This window comes from Sinohyriopsis cumingii, chromosome 5 (assembly GCF_028554795.1).
Source record: "Sinohyriopsis cumingii isolate HCF-2022 chromosome 5, ASM2855479v2, whole genome shotgun sequence".
In the NCBI taxonomy this organism is placed as follows: Eukaryota; Metazoa; Mollusca; class Bivalvia; order Unionida; family Unionidae; genus Sinohyriopsis; species Sinohyriopsis cumingii.
Genome location: NC_142965.1, coordinates 111049628 through 111070662, shown reverse-complemented (window position 1 = coordinate 111070662; position 21035 = coordinate 111049628). Strand labels below are relative to the sequence as shown.

The 21035-nt window shown below is 36.7% G+C and overlaps 2 protein-coding genes across 2 annotated transcripts in view; one reads left to right on the top strand and one right to left on the bottom strand.

Annotated features, from left to right (window-relative positions):
• Nucleotides 1-2894: 2894 nt before the first annotated feature.
• LOC149799992 (uncharacterized) lies at nucleotides 2895-12561 on the top strand. Its single transcript, XM_089958325.1, has 3 exons — nucleotides 2895-3522; nucleotides 9979-10039; nucleotides 12459-12561. The coding sequence occupies exons 1-3, from the start codon at nucleotides 2895-2897 to the stop codon at nucleotides 12559-12561; spliced, it is 792 nt and encodes a 263-aa protein (XP_089814451.1).
• Nucleotides 8839-21035, bottom strand: part of LOC149799991 (uncharacterized) — an 86168-nt gene continuing 73971 nt past the window's right edge. Inside the window, exon 2 of the mRNA XM_089959524.1 lies at nucleotides 8839-20217. Coding sequence (XP_089815650.1) covers nucleotides 16076-19534 — 3459 coding nt within the window. The 5' untranslated portion in view covers nucleotides 19535-20217 and the 3' untranslated portion in view covers nucleotides 8839-16075. The remainder of the gene's footprint in view (nucleotides 20218-21035) is intronic.

Sequence of the window (21035 nt, the reverse complement as noted above, 5' to 3'; positions counted from 1 at the left end):
TTAAAGAATTTAATGCATGAATTAATTTTACGTTTGCAATATGTCGTTGTTCTAAATCTTTACTTTCATAAGCTACATCATGAACGTGACATGCTTTATCAATCGCGTTTAATTGGATATTCGCCCGGTTTTTGGTTGATCTTGATCATCAAGTCGAATATCAAGTCGGGTTCCAGGACCGCAATAATTATATCGTGGAAGGTGTTTTTTGCCTGGATACTTAGCCAGTGGAGTTCCTGGTAACTTTCCTAATAAAGCAGCAATATCACCACCAGACACTTTGTGTCCTGATTGGGTCAGGGAGATAAAAATAATGTGTACCACATTTTACGATTTTTATTTTTTGTTATTATTGTTGTTTATTTACGCGTGGGGTGGATGAACACAATATAGATTCATATTATTTATTATATTTGTACAACATGGATGTCATTGATTTCTCAGCGACACGAAAACAAGAGCAAGTCAAGCATTATCCATCGCTACCAAATTCTATCAGAATGATAATAATTGGCCCTTCTGGGTCTGGTAAAACGCAATTGTTACTTAATTTGATAATGAGATGGTTAAAGTGGGATAAGTTGTATTTGGTAGTTCCGTCAGTTGACGACCAGATGTGTGATGATGTACTTAAAAGACTTTAATGTAAATCCAAAATTGTTAAACGAAGATGGTGATGATATTATTGATTTTATCACTGATATTGATGAAGCTCCATCAGCAGACGAACTTGATGGATTTAATAATAATCTCGTAATCTCTTCATCAATATATACTAAATAAAAACAGACAATCGTGTCAAATACTTCATTATTGGCTTGAAGGTTTTGTACACTATGGATATAAATGTTCCATTGTTGAAGGCTGTAAGATAAAAGCAACAATACAAAAGCATTTCCATACCATTGTTTTTTCTTTGTTTCCTTACACATGCTAATTATGAAGAACCTTATTTTCTTGTGAATGTTCATAAAGATGAAAAACTGACAGCAAACTATAATGCAAGGATCCACAATAAACAAAACAGGTCATTATAATACATGAACCCACTATAAATAAAACAAGTCATTATAATACATGGACCCACAATAAATAAAACAAGTCATTATAATACATGAACCCACTATAAATAAAAGAAGTCATTGTAAAATTGTTCATTAAGTATTTGTATAATTATCATTTTGTTGTCCCACTTTCTCCCTAAATGCAAATTAAATTTAAAATGCGTAGCATCAATATAAATATAGATAATGTTTCGAATCCTAAATCTGAATATCAGCTGACATAAATCGCCTGGGGATTCTCATCTCAATATATTCTACAATCAGGGTATTATGATGAAAATTTATCAGTTTTGAAGATAAATCCTTCCAAAACTCATCGGGCAATGTTCTTTCCACAATCATTCCCTTTGAGGACCAAATGACAAAGTCATGAAAGTCTACGTAACAAAATGCAATCTGAATCTGTACCTGGTAGTAATACTGATGTGGTTTCGTTTACAAATGGCCTACCCTACCATTTATAACATTATAACAAAGATTATTTCTTTTATTTCATTAAGTTCATCTACATATAATGGTTCGTTTCCTGCTGAAACAAATGGACATTTTATCTCAACTACACCTATTATTTTTTGGTTTTAATTGTTTTGATTGAAGACAATGTCATCATGACTCCAAAATCCTCTTTTTTTATCATAACATCCTTTCCGGTATTTTAAGTCACGTTTGCTTGAAGAGCTTTATTCTTATTTTGTCTTCCATATTTTAAACTTTTTAATTCTGGCAATGTTCTGCCATATATAATTTTGTTCAGAAGATCATATTTCCCGGTAATTAATCACAGACACTGCGACACATCTATCTTCGCTTGCTTCCTCCCCCCCCCCCCCACCCCATCACAAAATGGTAAACAGCAAAACATGATACATATAGAGATCGACATGGACTTGAAGAGTTTTAGTTTTAGTTTGCTGTTCGTGCAATTAAAATGTTTTTTTTTCTTTTAAAAGATGGCAGTATGTTGTTTGCCTGAGAAGACTGTCACAATAACAAACTCGTAAGAAACTACGTACACTTTGACTAATGCCGTCTTCTTTGTTTCCCGGCAACTGCATTCAACAACATTCAAGCCAGCGCTTCAACTGACAAACAATGTTCTGATATGCTATTCAATATCGTGACAATCGTCTTATATTCACTGTAGTGTAAGCCTTAATCTTATTAGCTTTGAAATATCACTTGACAGTAAAAGTAATCAGACATTCCACACTGGACTAGAACTGATACACACCAACAGTTGGTTTATGTTATACATTCACAAGGGTTTAAGTTCCATAGGAAATAGACACTCAGGGCAGACTTTACTCCCCTTCCAAGCTGTATTGATGTCTTGTAATTAATAAATACTATAGAACGCCTTCTAGAGTTATTCTTCAATAACAAATAACATTACATGGTGGCAGCGGTAAAAACACAGGATTGAAAATATCAGAGTTGAAAATGGCTTCATTTCAGTTTACAAATCAGGACAAATTTGACTCTTCGAGACCTGAAACTTGGGAAAAGTGGTTTCAGCGCTTTGAACGCTTTCGTCAAGCGTCTGGACTTAGTGAAAAAGAGGAAGAAATTCAAGTGAATATCTTGATTTATTCCATGGGAAGTGAGGCTGATGACATTTTGTCTTCGTTCAACCTGACAGAGGAAGATCAAAAGAAGTGGAAGCCCGTGACAGATAGATTCATGCGATATTTCATTCCAAAGAGGAATGTAATTTTTGAAAGGGCAAAATTTAATCAGAGAAAACAGGAAGAGGGAGAAACAGTGGACAGTTTTGTTACAGCTATCTACGTTTTAGCGGATAATTGTAATTTCGGGCCACTACATGATGAAATGATCAGAGATCGACTTGTAGTTGGACTGCGAGATTCAAAGCTGTCAGAAAAATTGCAGTTAGATGCAAATCTAACTCTAGAGTCAGCCGTTAGTCAAGCTCGACAAAATGAAGCTGTGAAAAAGCAACAAACAACGATACGAGCAAGTGGAGAACGAATGTCTGAAATGGATGCAGTAAAATCGTCTTCACTGAAATATGGGAAACAGAAGCATAAAATCCCAAATGTTCAACAAAATAATGTCAGCAGAAAAGGATGCATGAGATGTGGAAAGAAAATTAATCATTATCGAGACCAATGTCCAGCAAAAGAAGCAGAATGCTGCAAGTGTAAGAAAAGAGGACACTATACAAAATGCTGTCTGTCAAAGTCAACAGTTCGCACAATAGAATCTAGAGAGGAATCTGGATTTCTAGGGACTATTAGCACGAAGAAGGGTCAGCCGTGGATAACGCGTGTGAGATTAAACAACACTTCACTTGTATTCAAGATTGATACTGGAGGTGATGTGACTGTAATTCCTGAGAGGGATTTAAGAAAAATCGGAGACCAAAAACTATCAAAGTCTGATCGAAAACTGTATGGACCTGGAAACTTTGAACTTAAAGTGCTGGGAAAATTCACATGTGGACTTGAATCAAACGATGCATTCAGTGTAAAAGACATATTTGTTGTAAAGGGACTGAATCAGGCACTCTTGGGCAGGCCCGCGATTCAGGCTCTCAAGATAATTGAACAGGTAAATATATCCTCAGTAAATGCCTCAGATAAAAACTCACAAAATGCAAGCAAAATTCACGATAAATCCATACATTTAGATAGGGATTATCGCGAGAAATTTCCAAATTTGTTTAAAGGTCTAGGGAAAACAAAATGGTTCTATAACATAACTCTGGACAAAAATGCCAAACCTTATGCCTTATCTACCCCAAGAAAGGTTCCTATCCCTTTACTGAATAAAGTTCAAGAGGAGTTGGATAGAATGGAAAAAAATAGGTGTTATTTCAAAAGTAGATGAGCCCACTGAGTGGTGCGCGGCAATGGTTGTTGTTCCGAAACCAAACGGTACGGTACGAATTTGCGTTGATCTAACAAAACTGAATGAATCGGTTAAAAGAGAAAACCACCCACTACCATCAGTTGAAGAATCCCTTGCAAAACTAGCAGGTGCAAAGTTTTTCACCAAACTTGATGCAAACTCATGCTTTTGGCAGATAAACCTGTCAGAAGATTCACGCCGCCTTACAACTTTCATTACTCCTTTTGGTAGGTTTTATTTTAATCGCCTTCCATTCGGAATCAGTTCTGCGCCTGAATTTTTTCAGAAAAGGATGTCAGAAACGCTGGAGCGACTTGACGGAACACTCTGTCACATGGACGATGTTCTTATCTTTGGGGAAACGCAGAAACAGCATGACGAAAGACTAGAAATGGTAATGAAATCAATTCAAAAGGCCGGCGTCACTTTGAACGCTGAAAAGTGTGAATTTTCGAGACCATCAATAAGGTTTCTTGGGCATGTTGTTGACGAAAATGGTTGCCGACCTGATCCAGAAAAAGTCAAAACTATAACGGAAATGGAAATACCGAAATGCGTAACAGATATACGACGATTTCTCGGTATGGCAAATCAGCTTGGCAAATTTAGTCCAAATTTGGCAGAAAAATCAAAACCATTACGTGAGCTTTTGAAAGGTAAAAACTCGTGGACTTGGGGTCCAGATCAAGAACACGCTTTTAGAGATATCAAGCAAGCAATGATGTCTTCACCAACTTTAGCACATTATAATCCAATAGAGAAATAGTTGTATCTGCAGATGCATCTTCATTTGGACTAGGTGCTGTGCTACGGCAGAAGCACGGTAGCACTCTGAGACCGGTGGCGTTCGCATCGCGAGGTATGTCAGAAACTGAGCAACGCTATGCTCAAATAGAAAAAGAGGACCTTGCAATCACTTGGGCTTGTGAACCATTCAGTAGCTATTTAATTGGGTCACAATTCAAACTTGAAACTGACCATAAGCCATTAGTACCACTAATGAGCACAAAAATCTTGGGAGATTTACCCCCTAGAATTCAACGCTTTAGAATGCGTTTGATGAGATTCAACTTTTGTATAGTTCATGTTGCTGGCAAAAATCTATTAACTGCTGATGCTCTATCCAGAGCACCTTTAAGTTATCACTCTGAGAGTGACAGAGAATTTCAGGCTGAAACTAACGCCTACGTTGATTTCGTAGTTAGCAATTTGCCTGCATCAAATACTCGACTTGAACAAATAAAGTCTGAATATCGAAATGATTCGATTTGCAAACAACTTGTACAATTCTGTGAAACGGGGTGGCCAGAGAAATCCGCTTTTGACGGAAAACTTCAATCGTACTGGACAGATAGAGGTGAATTTACAATTCAAAATGGTCTTTTAATGAAAGGTACACGCCTTGTCGTACCAGAATCACTTCAAAGAGAAATCCTAGAGAGAATTCACGATGGTCACCAAGGCATAGTTAAATGCCGAGAACGCGCCAAAACGTCAGTTTGGTGGAAAGGACTAAGTACTCAGCTAGAGCACTTGGTAAAGTCTTGCCAAAATTGCATCGAAAACTCACGAGATCAAGCTGAACCAATGATACCAAACGAATTTCCAAGTCGACCTTGGCAAAGAGTCGCTTCAGACTTGTTTGAACTGAATGGTCAAACATATCTCTTGGTGATTGATTATTTCTCACGATACATCGAAATAGCAAAATTGCAAGGCACAGGTTCGAAAGCAATTGTCAATCATCTCAAATCAATCTTTGCGCGACACGGTATACCAGACGTTTTAGTTTCAGATAATGGTCCGCAATACACATCCGCAATACTCAAAGATTTTGTGAAAAGTTATGGATTCAGGCATATTACAAGTAGTCCAAAATATCCACAGAGCAATGGACTCGCCGAAAGGGCTGTTCAGACAATTAAAAGAATGCTTAAAAAAGCAAACGATCCTTACATAGCTCTTTTGACATATCGCGCAACACCATTACCAAATGGATACAGCCCTGCTGAATTACTGATGGGAAGAAAATTACAAACTACTTTGCCAATGGCATCAAACAACTTAGAGCCGAAATGGCCAGATTTAATGAAACTGAAGAAATCGGAAAACTATCAAAAGCAAACTCAAAAGAGAAATTATGATCGTCGACATCGCGCCCGAAATATGAAAAAATTTCAGGTAGGGAATAAGGTATGGATTAAAGGTCATTTTTCTTCAGGGATAATTAAATCTGGGGCATATACACCTCGTTCATACATGGTAGTAACTGACGAGGGAGAGATACGGCGTAATAGGAGAAATTTAGTTCCCATGCCTTACCACATTATTGGAGCCTCTAAAAGTGACTGCTTCAGACCCTGATACTTTGACTGACTCAGATGAAAGCAAAGCAGTGCCAGCCAGTCAAAACGGATATTTCACACGTTCGGGAAGATTGTCGAAACCACCTGAGAGACTGAACTTGTAAAATAAATTAAGCTGATGTAGCTTGTTTAGAAATGCGGTCATCAGATCACGTTTCGTTTTAATGTAAACTTCTCAGGAAGGGAGATGTAGTGTAAGCCTTAATCTAATTAGCTTTGAAATATCACTTGACAGTAAAAGTAATCAGACATTCCACACTGGACTAGAACTGATACACGCCAACAGCTGGTTTATGTTATACATTCACTAGGGTTTAAGTTCCATGGGAAATAGACACTCAGGGCAGACTTTACTCCCCTTCCAAGCTGTACTGATGTATTGTATATAATAAATACTATAGAACGCCTTCTGCAGTTATTCTTCAATAACAAATAACATTACATTCACCATGTCTACGCTGAGGCAAATGAGGTAAATTAATATGTCCACTCTGAGGGCACGCATGTAGACCTCGAGGGCACACACGTCGACCTTGAGGATACGCATGCCCCCTCTGGGGGTATCATGTCCACTTTGAGGGCAAAGCTCCCAAATCAATTTTTGTGATAGAGTCCTTCTAGGCACCACCGTCTCTGTTTTATTTTCCTTCTAAATGTTAATTTGAGAAAACAGTTGAGTTATATGGCCCTAATAGTTGCAATCTATAAAGGGGTGAATTATGTAGCCGACAATTTTTATGTTCAACCAAAAACAAAGCGAGATATGTTTGCAGATATGTTAAACTAATTAAAATTTGCAAACGTTAAACAGGGTACAAACAACATCGTATCAAGGTGTCAAGCAGTCTGAAATAATAGTCAACCCTCACAATGGGTTCCTGGTAATGCATGTTACAATTAATAACATGCTCGACTATTGTTTGACTTCATTTAGACAACAAAGTCATAACCAGAGCATTACTTATAAGATGGAGTTGTTGGTTGTGCCCTATAAATCGTTGTATGAGCATGTGTGTAGCTGACTAGTGTTTGACCTCATTTACACAACCAAGTCATAACCCGAGCATTACGTACAAGATGGAGTTGTTGGCTGCGATCTATAAATCGTTGTATGAGGATGGGTCTAGCTGAGTGTCTTGGATGTAGGAAATATGCAATAAACACACTGCGATGTCGATTTTGTCGAAGTTGCTGTGCTTATGACATATGTGTACTGTAAACAAATAAAGAATATTTCTTTTTCAAATCGAGTACAAGGAGGAAGAAAATGAAACACTGTTTTCGAACAAGCGATGAAAAAGTCTTATCTTACGTTTCTTTTTGTCAGATTTTGGTGCTTGAAATGCATAAATGGAAGCAGGGTTGCGTTTTTGGAGAAATAAACATACTGTGCCTTGGTGAATTGTTTAACTAAGTTAACGTAAAAGCATACTTATTAAACAACCACTATGTGATCAGGATAGACAACATACGTTCCCTTGTTGAATTATTTAGCTAAAGGAACAATGGTAGGTTTTGTCCTTTAAGATTATTGTTTTATACATTTGACGCATTTCAGATGTAATATATCTGCAGCGAGCAAGTGCACCTCATTCACGAGTCTAAGTATTGTATCTAGAGAGTACCTCTTTCAAACTAGCCAATTAAATATAATATACTTTAAGCACATAAACAAGAAGGTTGAACTGAAATTACATATTTCGGGTGCTTTTTTTTGTCTCAAAACCTACTAAAAACTTTGAAAAATGTTTACCTAGATCTAAGTAATAACTATTACTATGTGATAATGATGCCTCCGCCAGCTTTACACCTAGAAGGAACATTAGGAATGAGTCTTGTTGTATTGTCACCTTATGGAAATAAATCCATGTATATAAAAGGCGATATATTAACAAATGCCTCAAGAATAGGAAAATTAATGTGTATCTTCGTGATAAATGACTTACATGTGAAAATAGTGTAAACGGTGTCGTTCCAATCTATGCCAAAGTGATCTTATTATAACCGATACTTAAGTATATTGTGAAAGATTTAATAAATGTTGGAAGAAACTGGAGGACCTGATAGCGAACGTTATCTTTAAATTTACTCGTTTTCTTGCATATCCATCTGATTAAAGAATATCTAGAGTTTATTTGCTTGTGGAAATACCTTTAATCGGCTTGTATGTATGTATGTATGTATGTATGTATGTATGTATGTCAATAAAACATCCAAACAAAACATACGCAAAGACACACATACACACACATACATATATATAAATACATATATATATATATATATATATATATATATATATATATATATATATATATATATATATATATATATATATAGACAGAGAAAGAGAGGAAAATGAGAGAGAGAGACAGACAGACAGACAGAGAGACCCTGTATCGTATTGTTGAAACATAATGTATTAATGTTCGATACTATAATTATACAATTTCATTAAACTAGGATGGAAGGTATCTTCAAAAGAAAGAACATCTTATCAGATAACTATGTCGCCCCATAACGTAAATAAACAAAACAATGGTAAAAAAATATTTATTACCAAGAAGAACATCTATTAAACATGATACCCCAACAAATTGCTCTATTTTGCTAGGTATATTTTAGCAAAATAAAAATATGTAACTATTCATTTTGAAATATAATAATTCAACAATAAATTGATATCCATATCTTAATCAACCTAATAAAACATTTAAAAACATTATAAACAATAACAAAGTAAATATGTATGAAAACCAAAAAGGCTGTATTTAGGTGAAACTCTGTTGTCATGCAACCAGCTTCACCGAATATCATCATTGTATTATTAGCTTTGTGTATTTGTCACGCATGCAAAATAATGTGCACAAATGCATATTTTGGTATGTCTAAAATATTTTCTCATCTTAATACTTAAGAGTACAATACCTTAAGGAACACTAAATGTGCCAAGCTAAGAATGGCGGGCAGTAGCATAGAAAAAGTGCAAACTCAACGATGAAACTCTAAAACGTAATCTATACAAATGTTAACTCACCTGTAATTTTCTTTTAAAGACAGTACTTTAAAGAAGTTATAAATTATTTTTTGAATTATTGAGAATCTTAAGCCAAATAAATGCTTAGTGCACACATGTATATTATTTTCATTCAAAGCATCTCTTTACTATATTTGTGCAATATATTCAATAGTTTTTACTCTGTCTAAAATAAAATGTTTCTTCAAAGAAACCAACCTTAAGATTACGTGCAAAAATTGAAAATAAATGTATTGAAGACTTTTAAATTTAATTATTTCAACATTTAAACTTGGCGTCGAAAAACGTACATTTGTTTCGAATGAAAAATATCAACCCAATGTGGTGTCCTATACGTCTTGTTCAAATTTATTTGCCTTTCGTTCGTTGTTGACTGCATGCACGCCTTTGAGGCAAAATAATCTAGCAAAATATGCGATTACCTTTGCGTACTAATTATAATTAGGCTACAATATAGAGAACATAAGAAAATCAATTATTTAAGTAAAATGTTTCTCCTAAAATGCTTATTTTATCACGTAAAAAGAAATATAAGCCCTACTACCTCCCAAGTCCAGCCCTCCAAAACACGAAATTGGTCTTTCTTTATATAGTATGTAGACATAGAGCAATAACTCTTGTTAATTACTTTATATTGCAGCCTACAGGTGGCACCCGTTTAAGCTGAGCGAAATATCTCGTAACAGGATGTTTGCATTGTGGTGAGGATGGAAGGGTATTATATTAATGTGAAAGGGTAATTATTATAATATAAACATAATTTACTAAACAAAACATTCTTTCTCATTCGAATATGTTCCCGAATACATTTACGTTAATAGAATAGGTAATAGGCGGAGTGAAGGTTGAGCAACCAAACTATTTCCCAGGTAACCTCTGAGGGAAGAATACTGGCTTCCCCATATGAAGGTTAACCTATTCTAATTGCGTGCAGCACAACCGGAGACGATGGCGCATTCTTCGGGAAAGAGGACATAATCTTGCCACATAAAACTTCCGCGTGAATCCAGAAAAGGCTGCGTGGTGCTCTTCGGGACGTTGTGTTGGTGTCAATCGGGTATGTTAGTCGCTTACTGTACCGAGTCTGCCAAAAACCAGAGTTCTCGCTGTGGAGCCAATTATCTTAGATAAAGCTCTAGAAGCTTGATGTGTATGCCTACTGATGGCCTCGGCGATTTATTTGGTAGAGGTATGAGAGTCAAGGCAAGGCTCTGAACGATTACTCTTATCTTAAGAGCAGAGATTATCATGAGGCGATTCTGTCATAGTGATTTGCCCGTAGTATGCCATTCATATTAACCACGTCAACAGCCATCTTGAAGGATTATGTCTTCTTTCCAGGGTTTAACTGGGAGAAAGAGTCGTCTTTGACCTCCAGAAACTGGCTCAAACAGCTTCAGACAAAATATGTTCAAACGTACCAGGTCTTGTTTGAAAGCTCTTTGGCTTGAGTCTGTTTAGGAGACAGGTCTTACGACGATTTTTTAATACTAGCTGGCAGCAATTATTCCTGGCGACGGAACAGGGCCTTGTCATAGGTACCACAAAAGCCATCTGATCTAAATCGATGGTAGGCTGGGTAAGCCGAACGGCATGTAGTTCACTGAAACAATTTTATAGCCTACTCGCTTGGGGGTAAGAGACCGATCCAATGATGTCGGCAACTCGAGTCAGCGGCAATGGAGTACAGACGTGGGCGTAAATAAACTTTACTTCATATCCCCTTGGTAAGGCTGTCTAGTAGATCGTCTTCATGCATACGGATTGGGATTGCAGTTTGCTTTTTGGGTTGAGCAGAAAACGATCCCGTATATCGATGTCTCCAGTCATCATATCATTGAGGTAAATCAGAGATCATGTATAAACAATAGAAATGGAGGTCTACTTCCACATATCCTCTCTCTTGCCACTGAACAGCATAGGCGACCCAAAATAGAGGTTCGTAGGGTCAACGCGGTGTTTAGATTAACTGCCTTGAATGCACGTCAAACAGCGAGATTCAGATTGATTCGCAGACGGTCCCTATCCACCGTGTAACCAGTCGATGTCAAATTGACTGAAGCATTGTTCTTGTCTATCCTCCGGAGAACCGCGAAGAAGACATCAAATTGAGTCTTAGAACAGAGAGACTTTAAAGAAAACTAGATGTTGACAAACAACAACAGCATTTGGAATTTCCTAGGTCACTAATCTTGGCAGAAAGACTCGGCAGTTATATATCCCACTGCCGGGAATCCGGATGAAAGGGCTGACTTCCCTGTCGTCATTGCCAACTGAGGTCATGCCCTGTACCACTTTGTAAAAGAAGGTATTGTGCTGATGGACATTCTGATTTCGGAATCGACCCCTAAATTCTGCTACTGACGCCTTCAGGTTATACTCTGTTTGCTCTATCGTTTGATCGAAGTACGAACTATTATCAGGTTTATCACCACATACAGTGTGCGGACCATCCTGAGCTGGATTATGATCGATATCCGGATAGCATATTCCCGACGGCATAAACGGTAAGACGTGAGCACATGGCTAGTAGTATCCGCATGATATAGTCGTCGAATCGATACGGAGAGCTTATCGAAATCAAAAGATCCTACACGAGTTTCGGGTGCATGGATGGTAGTACACACGGCTATACTGCCTGATATGTGGTACTATTACGCAGACAGAATGCTCTATGAATCTGATCCCCGGAAATTAACGTTATATGGCACAAATAATCGAGGATTTAGACGATATGTAATTTAAACCATACTTTGAATGAATGGCATGGATTAAAGACCACATGGCTGGATAGATACCGACGGTAGACAATATGGCATCAAATCTGAACGTACGGCTAGACGGAATGGATGGAGATTTCGAATGAATGCACACTGTGCTCGGCAATCGAGACAATATAAATCCTGAGATACAGGTCCGAAGGCCATGCTCATTAATGTATGGGAACTTACGCCACCTGGGATAGCTAGAATTAGGTGTAAATGTCCCCAGAGTATCGAAATTATCTAGCTGTGCCAGCGTACCGACATGTCTTGCTGAAACAACAATACTTTCGGTTCTCTGCTTTCGTATGTTCCAAGCAACAGTACTCTCAGTTCTTTGATTTATGTGGTCTTTCAGGTTTTTGTTTACAGTTTTCCTTACAATGATCGACCATGTGTTCTCTGATCAACTGGTTGAGATGCTGCTGGTGGCCAAAGATGTACATGTTGTAAATGCTTGACATAAGTCATGAGATTACTCGCTGACTTGCATTCTTGCATTTAGAATACTTAGTATTATGGTTGATTCTGAAACAACAAAGTAAGAAAGAAAATCAAATGCGTACATTCCAAGTCATAAATGCTTTCAGAACTATAATTCCAAAATCAGTTTAAGTTTGTTTTTATTTCTCATTCGAATACGTCGGTAAACGCTCTTTAGAGCCTATGCTCAACCGTGTTATAAATCATAAATCTTATCTTCTAGTCAACCGCGTCAAGACGTTAAAGACAACCGTTATACCAGGGGTTATAAATAAATATATAGTGTACCCGAACAGGAACTTCAACATGTTCTAATACAATGTAGCCTTATTGGGCCATTCGGTCAGAGAACTAAGTCCGCATAGGTGAAACAAATTCACATAAGTTTGGTCAAAATTAGACAATAATGTATAACACTTGTAGAATATCCCGTAACACTCAATGTAAGGGATGCAAATAGCATCAATGTCCACCTGGTTTCGGGAGGCGAAATAGACAATGAATGTAAGTTTGCACGCAAGGATTCAATTGACGCCACCTGTAGGCGGTATAGGAAGGTGATGAGCAAGAGTCTTTGTCCTTTGTTCATATAGTATAGACAGAAGACGAATTTCGTCTTTAGGAGGGCGTGATTTAAAAGGCTGTAAGCTTATATTCTAACGTTAATTTGATCAGTGAATGTATTTGAAGGAGAAAAATATAAACAGAAAAATCGTTTAATAAAGTTAAATATGGATCACAAATCACAGTTTCTAGTAATGCTATGGCTACACACTATTTTAGTTACATTGTAGTACAACTATGATCATAATATATTTTAACCTCACAGACCTAGCCCTAAGACTTCTTCAGTTAATGGCTGTACTATCCGCATAATGTTGACATTTACAGTACTGATATGCATGCAAAGATGCATTCTTTACAGTAATGAGAGAGGCATGATTAATGCATGCATGCCTATAAATAGACTGATGATCTGTCTACGTTGTGAACACGGGGATATCGTCAACCATGATTATCAGGGACATAACCAAAATATATATGGGACACAAGGGAAATATCCAGATTTGCTTTTCGGGACCTTATAGTAAGATTAAGTTTGATACAAATAAATAAAACACAGTCTAATACTTTTTGTTTAGAAAAGTGTGAAAATTATTTGACGAATTTATTCGAATTCAAATTTAGAATGAGACCAAAAAAAAATTGTATTTTTCCTTTGAACACTCGTAGTCATTAGATTGGACGATACCTCATAATACTGTATATTAATGACATATAAATACACAGATAATTCGGTCTTTTGGCCCTGACCTTAAATTGTGATAGTAATGTGATGAGGTGACATTAACAGTGACGCATCTAGAAGAAATATAATATGGGCATAGCGACCTAATAGGAGAGTAGTCATGCGGTAAATTCGGTTATCTTTTTTTCAAGTTCATGTGACGATTGTTTGGATCTAGGCAACAACATTACCCCTCACTGACTTTATTGTCTTTTAATGTGCAGTTTTCACTTTCCAAATCAAGGAATAGACCCCTTTCACTTAGCTATTTACTTTTTATGCAAATGCGGGGGGGGGGGTGTCTTTGTTTGTAAATATAATAAATAAAACCAAACAAAATCAATTTGTGTTCTTATGTAAATTATACTCGAATAAAATCTTTGTATTCTACTTCGAACATTAGGAACGGGAATGGGTCAGGTATTGTACATACTATTTGTATCAATGTAACTTTATTTCTAGAAAATGTGTTGTTTCTTTTCTTGATATTGAAATAAAAGGCAGCAATAGTCCACTCTGTGCCAAATTTAAATTTATGCATCGTACAGCGCAGTTGTATTTGACGCTAGGAATTATGGAAAGCTAGATTTTACAATTGGTTTGTATGTACAAAATCTGACAAGCATGTACAGAATATAACGCATGTTTAGAATGAGACATTCATCTACAAAATCTGACATGCATGTACAGAACGTGATATGCATGTAGAAAATGTGACATGCATGTACAAAATGTGACATGCATTTACAAATGTGACGTGCATGTACAGAACGTGATATGCATGTACAAAATGTGACATGCATGTACAAAATGTGACATGTATTTACAAATGTGACGTGCATGTACAGAATGTGATATGCATGTACAAAATGTGACATGCATAATAAGGAAACTAAAGGTTGCTTGAGAATCTAGTTATGCTATACAAAATGTGTCGGAAAACGAACTAGACCTATCTGAAGATGAGGATCTGTACAAGATGATTTTAACTGCTCAAAATTAAATGCAAATGAGCCCCAAAAATACATAGCACATTTGATCATCAGAATATGCTGGAACATAATAAAGAGTTGTTATAGGTATATATATATATATATATATATATATATATATATATATATATATATATATATATATATATATATATATATATATATATATATATATATATATATATTACAGCATAATATAAAGTGTAATATTCATAGAGGAGAACAAACAAAGATATTTCTTAGACAAAATATAACCAACGTATCCTACGTATGATAAATACAGTACACAACTGTAAATTTGTTCTTTTCTTGAGCTATCAAATAGTAAAAAAATAATTTATACCAACATTGTCGAAATAGTCTTATACTTCTTGATCTCGTTGTGTAAATATTTAACAAAAGCCACACACTGAAGGATACTAGTATGTACAAGGAACATGAAGACCTTCAGTTTAAGCTCAATTGGTTAATGAGTAAGACTGACAAACTTACATTCAATACAAGGACATCATTCTATGTTGAATCTCTGTATCGATGTGGTTATTTCTTTAAGAAGTGTTCCAACAAATTTCAGTCAGTTTCTACCAACTACAATTCTGCAAATATGACAGCACTATAAACACATTAGTGACTAAATCGTTTTGAGGACATTTCTGCTAAATGCCCTTTCGTAGATGCTTCGAAGAAGCTGACCAGGTCCGGCCTGGAATGTATCAGACCCATAAGCCTTTGGTTAGGACTCAGATGTCCGATCAACTGAAACACTGTGACTCATCGCATATAATCATTCAGGAACACAATCAATGAACTTTATAGGATATATTGATTTCTAAGTGCAACGGTAATTTCTAATCTTACATACGTCAATATAATACGTAATGATGTGCGAAGAAATAGGTGATGGAGTAGAATAACAATTATTCCGTGCGATACTAAAACGTTTTCACTGACAGTGAAAAATGAGAATAAGTTTCTTCTCATCCGTACTTGTCTATTAAAGGAAATAACATACACCTGTCACAGCCGAATACGTTAGCAATCAATGAATATATATTATATGGAAGACTAATCTCAAATGAATCAACGCTATCACTGTAACATCACCCAAGTGTGGACAAAGCGGATTTTGACATAGCATAAATTTAACGCCAACCGTGGCGATTAGCTGAAGCTAGTATTGTGAAAAGATGATCGGGAGAACCCAGAATTACCCTAGAATCTCGTTTGACAATGCTCATGACGATCGAGTACTTTTTTCATCTCCATCGCAACATCATCACGAGCAATGCACTTGGACATGAAAAGTGGCGAGGTATGCCCATTAGCATGTTTCCGGTCTGTAGGTGGCAGCCCGTTGAAAAGTTTGGGCCAGAACCATCTGTCTTTGACGTGAAGACTGATGTATGTCCTGAGATAATGTTTGACCTCTTCATCCATAGTGGCGAAGTCAACGTTTTCACGCACGATAACGATCAGGTAGTTGGTCTTCTCTCTGAGAGACTTCTCACAAGCAGTTATAAAGGTGAAGAGGGACCACTCATCTTTAATATGTGATCCGGATAGCACGAACACCGTTCTAAGCGAAACATCTATCGCTTTCAGAATATTCTCCTCCTTTGATGCACCGGGTATGAAGTCCCGGTCGGGGAGACACAGCCTATAACCCCTCCTTTCTAGCTCCGGGGCCAGTTCTCTTGTAACGAATTCTAGATCTTGATCTGAATATGAAACATAGGCGTGGATCCTTTTGTCATCTACCTGTCCCTCGTTTATGGAGAATTCCCTTTGTATTAAACTCTTGGTATTCGGTTTTCTCTTTTGCCTATAAGTATCCGTTATGGGCATGGAATACAGGATTTTCTCCACGAACAATCTATGCCTGGATTCAATACACCTTCCTCTTTTTATGAATCTCAAAAGTGCTTTGTCTTTTATTTGTTTTGTTGTCACACCGTGGATGATGATAATGCCGAAATTAGATTTGGATTCTTTAATCTTTTCTTGGGCGATGTTCCATGCAACTTTGAATGTTTCATCATCGGTTTTCCAATCTTCAGAAACAAGTAGTATCATCCGTTTACTGTGTCGAGCGACCTGATTCAAATTTTCTTGAAACGTGAAGCCTATAACAAAATCACGAGCCATGTCGCATACTCGAAAATTATAATTCCCTCCTTCAAGGATGTCCACAATATGATTCATGACCCAGTCTGTCAGTTTTCCGGAATGAACTATGACAGCATCAACCTCTTCATCCTTATTTGCCGTGTCTTTATCGAAGGGATGTAAACCGAAGTAGATGTATATTAGAACCTTACATTCCAATCGATATGCATAGACAATTACAAGCACCAGGATAACTGAGATAAGAAAGCAAGTGCTAGTGACGGTTGGGACGATAACTAAACGAAGAGAATCAAAGTCCTCTTCGCAGACAAATTCATCATTCGGAACTGATAAAAATTGTCTTCCTTCCTCTTTTTTATCGTTACACTTTGCATCACTCCAATCGACAATGTCGTCCATTCGTTTTATCATTAAATCTTTCATCCAAAGAGTGCGGCAATCACATTTGAAAGGATTGTGCTTTAGTGTCAATATTTCAAATTTTATGTTGGCAATATCTTGTGGCAAATATGCCAACAAATTTGAATGAAGATACAGTTTTTGTACGTTATGAAGGTGTTGAATGGCCGAGGAATCTAATTTGCTAATGCTGTTTTCGCTTAAATCTAGCACTTTAACAAATTCCAAATAGCCCCTGTCGTTTAAGCTCTTGATCTCATTGCCGCTGTACCAGAGTTCTAGATCTCCCTGAGGCATCACATGATGCAGATCGGACAAATTGTGACGTCGACAATCCACTATTATGTTTACATTGACAGAACGTTGGTAACAAGAACAGTCTTCTGGACATCCGGACACATTTATCGGACAGTAGGTTTCTTCCGGCTTCACATCCAGCATTCTATGTCCTCTCAGCTCTACTGGAGATTGACATTTCCATTCTGTGAAATAGTATTCATTTCCTTTTATAGTTTTATTTTTCAGAAGGTCATAAATGAATCGTTGGAATGAAATGATCTTGCAACTGCAAAATAATGGATTCCCGTCGAGTTTGAATATATAGTTTTGTATCATGAGGATAAGTTTCTTTTGTCTTTTTAAAGTCATATTCTGTAAGCACAAATCTTCTACCCTAGCGTTACTCAGATCTATAAGTCTGATTTGGTCCCCTTTTTTATCAATATTTATATCCGAGCTACTCGATGACTCAACGACCGTCTCGGCGAGTCTATTATATTCTATACCGTCTATAAAGTCACCAAAGTTTCTAAATGATATCAAGGTTGCCTGAAGGTCAACGAGAGACAGGCTTCGAATCCAAAAAATAAACTCTGGCATGGACACTAAAGGGTTATTGTTTAGGTAAATATATTTCAGAGCAATTGAATCAACTGGGAAAGTCTCTGTTTCAATAACTGAAATATTGTTGAATGCCAGGTATAATACCTTCAAGTTCCAAAGCCTGGTAAACAAACCTTTTTGAAGCATTGAGATCGAATTGTTAGCAATATTGAGATATGTAAGCGAACGCAAAGAGTCAAAAACTCCAGTTTCCAATTTTTGTATTCTATTTTCTTGTAGTTTAAGATACCTAAGCGTAACAAGACCATCAAATATGCCAATTGGGATTTTCTCCAGCTCATTTTGTGAAAGGTCTAAATGCTGCAGTCCACTTATATTTCGAAATGTTTCTACTCCGACATGAGCCAAATGGTTGCTTTTGATTGTTAGCATGTGTAAATATCCATGAAAGGAAAAGTTTCTCAGATCTGATATTTGGTTATAGTCGAGATTGAAATACCGTCTGAATATGTTTGCTGGAATATCAAGACCAAATGCCTCGCTGTAATGGTTCTGGAAATATCTGGTTCGAGAGAGATTCCTTGGAAGATTGTGCTCCTCATTTGTCCATGGAAAGTAAGGAGGAAGGGTGAAGTTGCTATATGGGACTTCTAGAGCCTGCAAATTTGTTAATCGCTCCTGTAAGAAGCTAGGTAGTTCACTCCATGACATATTCCCGAAAGATACTTCTGCCAGTTCAGAAAACACCTCATTGCAAGGAATTATTTCCGTAAAGTTTGGAGGAGGATATTGCGAATTATGGAACACGTACGCAGCTATTCCATGTAGCCCCAGACAGTCTGGTGATGTATCATTAGAGGGTTCTGAGATCTGAGTATTAATGATGCTTATGACACGCATATCCATCGATCTAGAAATTTGATCTATACTGTCATAACTTAAGTTGCATTTTTCGATTTGTAGATAACCTATTGCATTAGCGTGTTGTGCTTTACTAAATGGTGTAAAATACACCAGAGTTGTGTGCCTACATGACATTGCAAAAATAGCTATTACTGGATCCTCGGTAAAGTTGAAGCTATCTGCAACCTCAGTTGTGTTAATGTAGCATTCAGTGCTGTTACTCGTTTCAATTGTTGTGACTCTTGCAAAGGTTTCTAATGGCTGTTCAAGCATATCGAATTGGCTGTACTGACCTAGGGCTTTAATTTCATACTCACATTTCTGTGATGGTAAAAATGATGCTGGCGTTGGTCTGATGTTCGCGATAACAAAAATAGCGAACATCAAAATTGCCTCCATGACGCTGCTGAACGAAGAGTAACAAATCTTACTTTTATTTCGGTAGAACCAGATGCATCAGACGCTTAAACAAATGCGTCAGCTTCGTTGCTTGATATGTCGTTGGTTTAAGACCTTGCAGTCACGTGTCTGCAGCAGGATGCTTTTTATCGTTTGATCACTTTGTTGAAATACCATGCAAATGTATAGGACATTGATAAAAGAGGATACAATATGAGATTGTTGATATCCTAAGACTTCATGTCCAAACTGTAAGCTTGAATATGAATCATTATGGATACTTAGTTCGTTCTATTTCTCACTTTATGCTGTCACCTTGCTTATATCTGGTTCGAGTGTTTTGAAAAGTAGCACGTTATTTTCCAGGCATCAATTGCGCCGCCAAACAGTGCTTTTTAAAATACAAGGAAGTCGATGTTCTTGACTCAAATACTGACGTCTTTGTCTGAACACGTGTAATCCACCACATAACACAATCAACCTTTGAACAGCATCCAATGAACATGTCACCTCTTAATTTGTATTGAGGGTGACCTTTCGGCTTTCCTTCCTTTACTAGTAACTACATTTCAATTACGAGACTTGCTGTCGACCAAGTGGCATAAAAAGTAAGGTCTAAATAAACATTATCCGTAATAAAAAGGTCATATTTTACAGGTCATCTGAATAATGTCTTCTTATATCTGAAAAAAAGAGAAGGAAACATTATGTGTACATTTGCCTCTATCACACACACACATATATATATATATATCATGCAAAATGTAAGCTTCAAGGAACCATATACCAGCATTGTTAAAGATATAATATGTTGAGTTTGAAAATAACTTGCTCTGTTCTTCCTATAAATTTGGTTACATGCTATGTCTTTTCTTTCTGTTTCTATCTCGGCACATTCTTTTATGTGCAGTTCTACACAATGAAGGATCATATTCAATTCAATTATAATAATTTATTCCGCATTAAGACCTAGGCTGCCTACGGCAATGTAGAATAAGTGAGTCGCGTCCGTGAACAGCTCAATTATATTTGAGGCACAGAAGGACGAGTAAAAAAGTTCGACTTATTGCCAGCACATTGCGTACGCAATGTTGTTCATGGCTCGATGCATTATTTGTAAACATCCATCGTTTTTTTGACACACATAATTATCGAGTATCGAACGGTCTATTTAGCTACAAATCCTTTGATCATGCAAGGAAACATAATGTGTTTTCACAATTCAAACTGCGTTGATACAGCGACATTTGCTAAATTGGATCTTTTGTTCTCTTAAACAATGGAATCGTGCCCTTTTCAAAACGTTGGACAAATCGATTCCTCGAAATTATAGATCGATGCCACTCCACATTAACGTAGAACGTGTGTAATTACTTAATTAGTTCCATTACCAGAGTAAAAATATGTTGTACACATATCTCACAACCACATATTAGAGCTTTATGCTGATCATATGGTATGTAATGCAACAGGCAAACAATTAACCCATTTGCATCTCTGT

What these genes read in the sequence shown, in the direction of transcription:
- LOC149799992 (XM_089958325.1), top strand. Translation starts at nt 2,895, where the DNA reads ATGATCAGAGATCGACTTGTAGTTGGACTGCGAGATTCAAAGCTGTCA. An exon ending in AGTGCTGGGAAAATTCACAT is followed by an intron (nt 3,523 to 9,978) that starts GTGGACTTGAAT and finishes TTTATATTGCAG; the next exon opens with CCTACAGGTGGCACCCGTTT. An exon ending in AACAGGATGTTTGCATTGTG is followed by an intron (nt 10,040 to 12,458) that starts GTGAGGATGGAA and finishes GTGGTCTTTCAG; the next exon opens with GTTTTTGTTTACAGTTTTCC.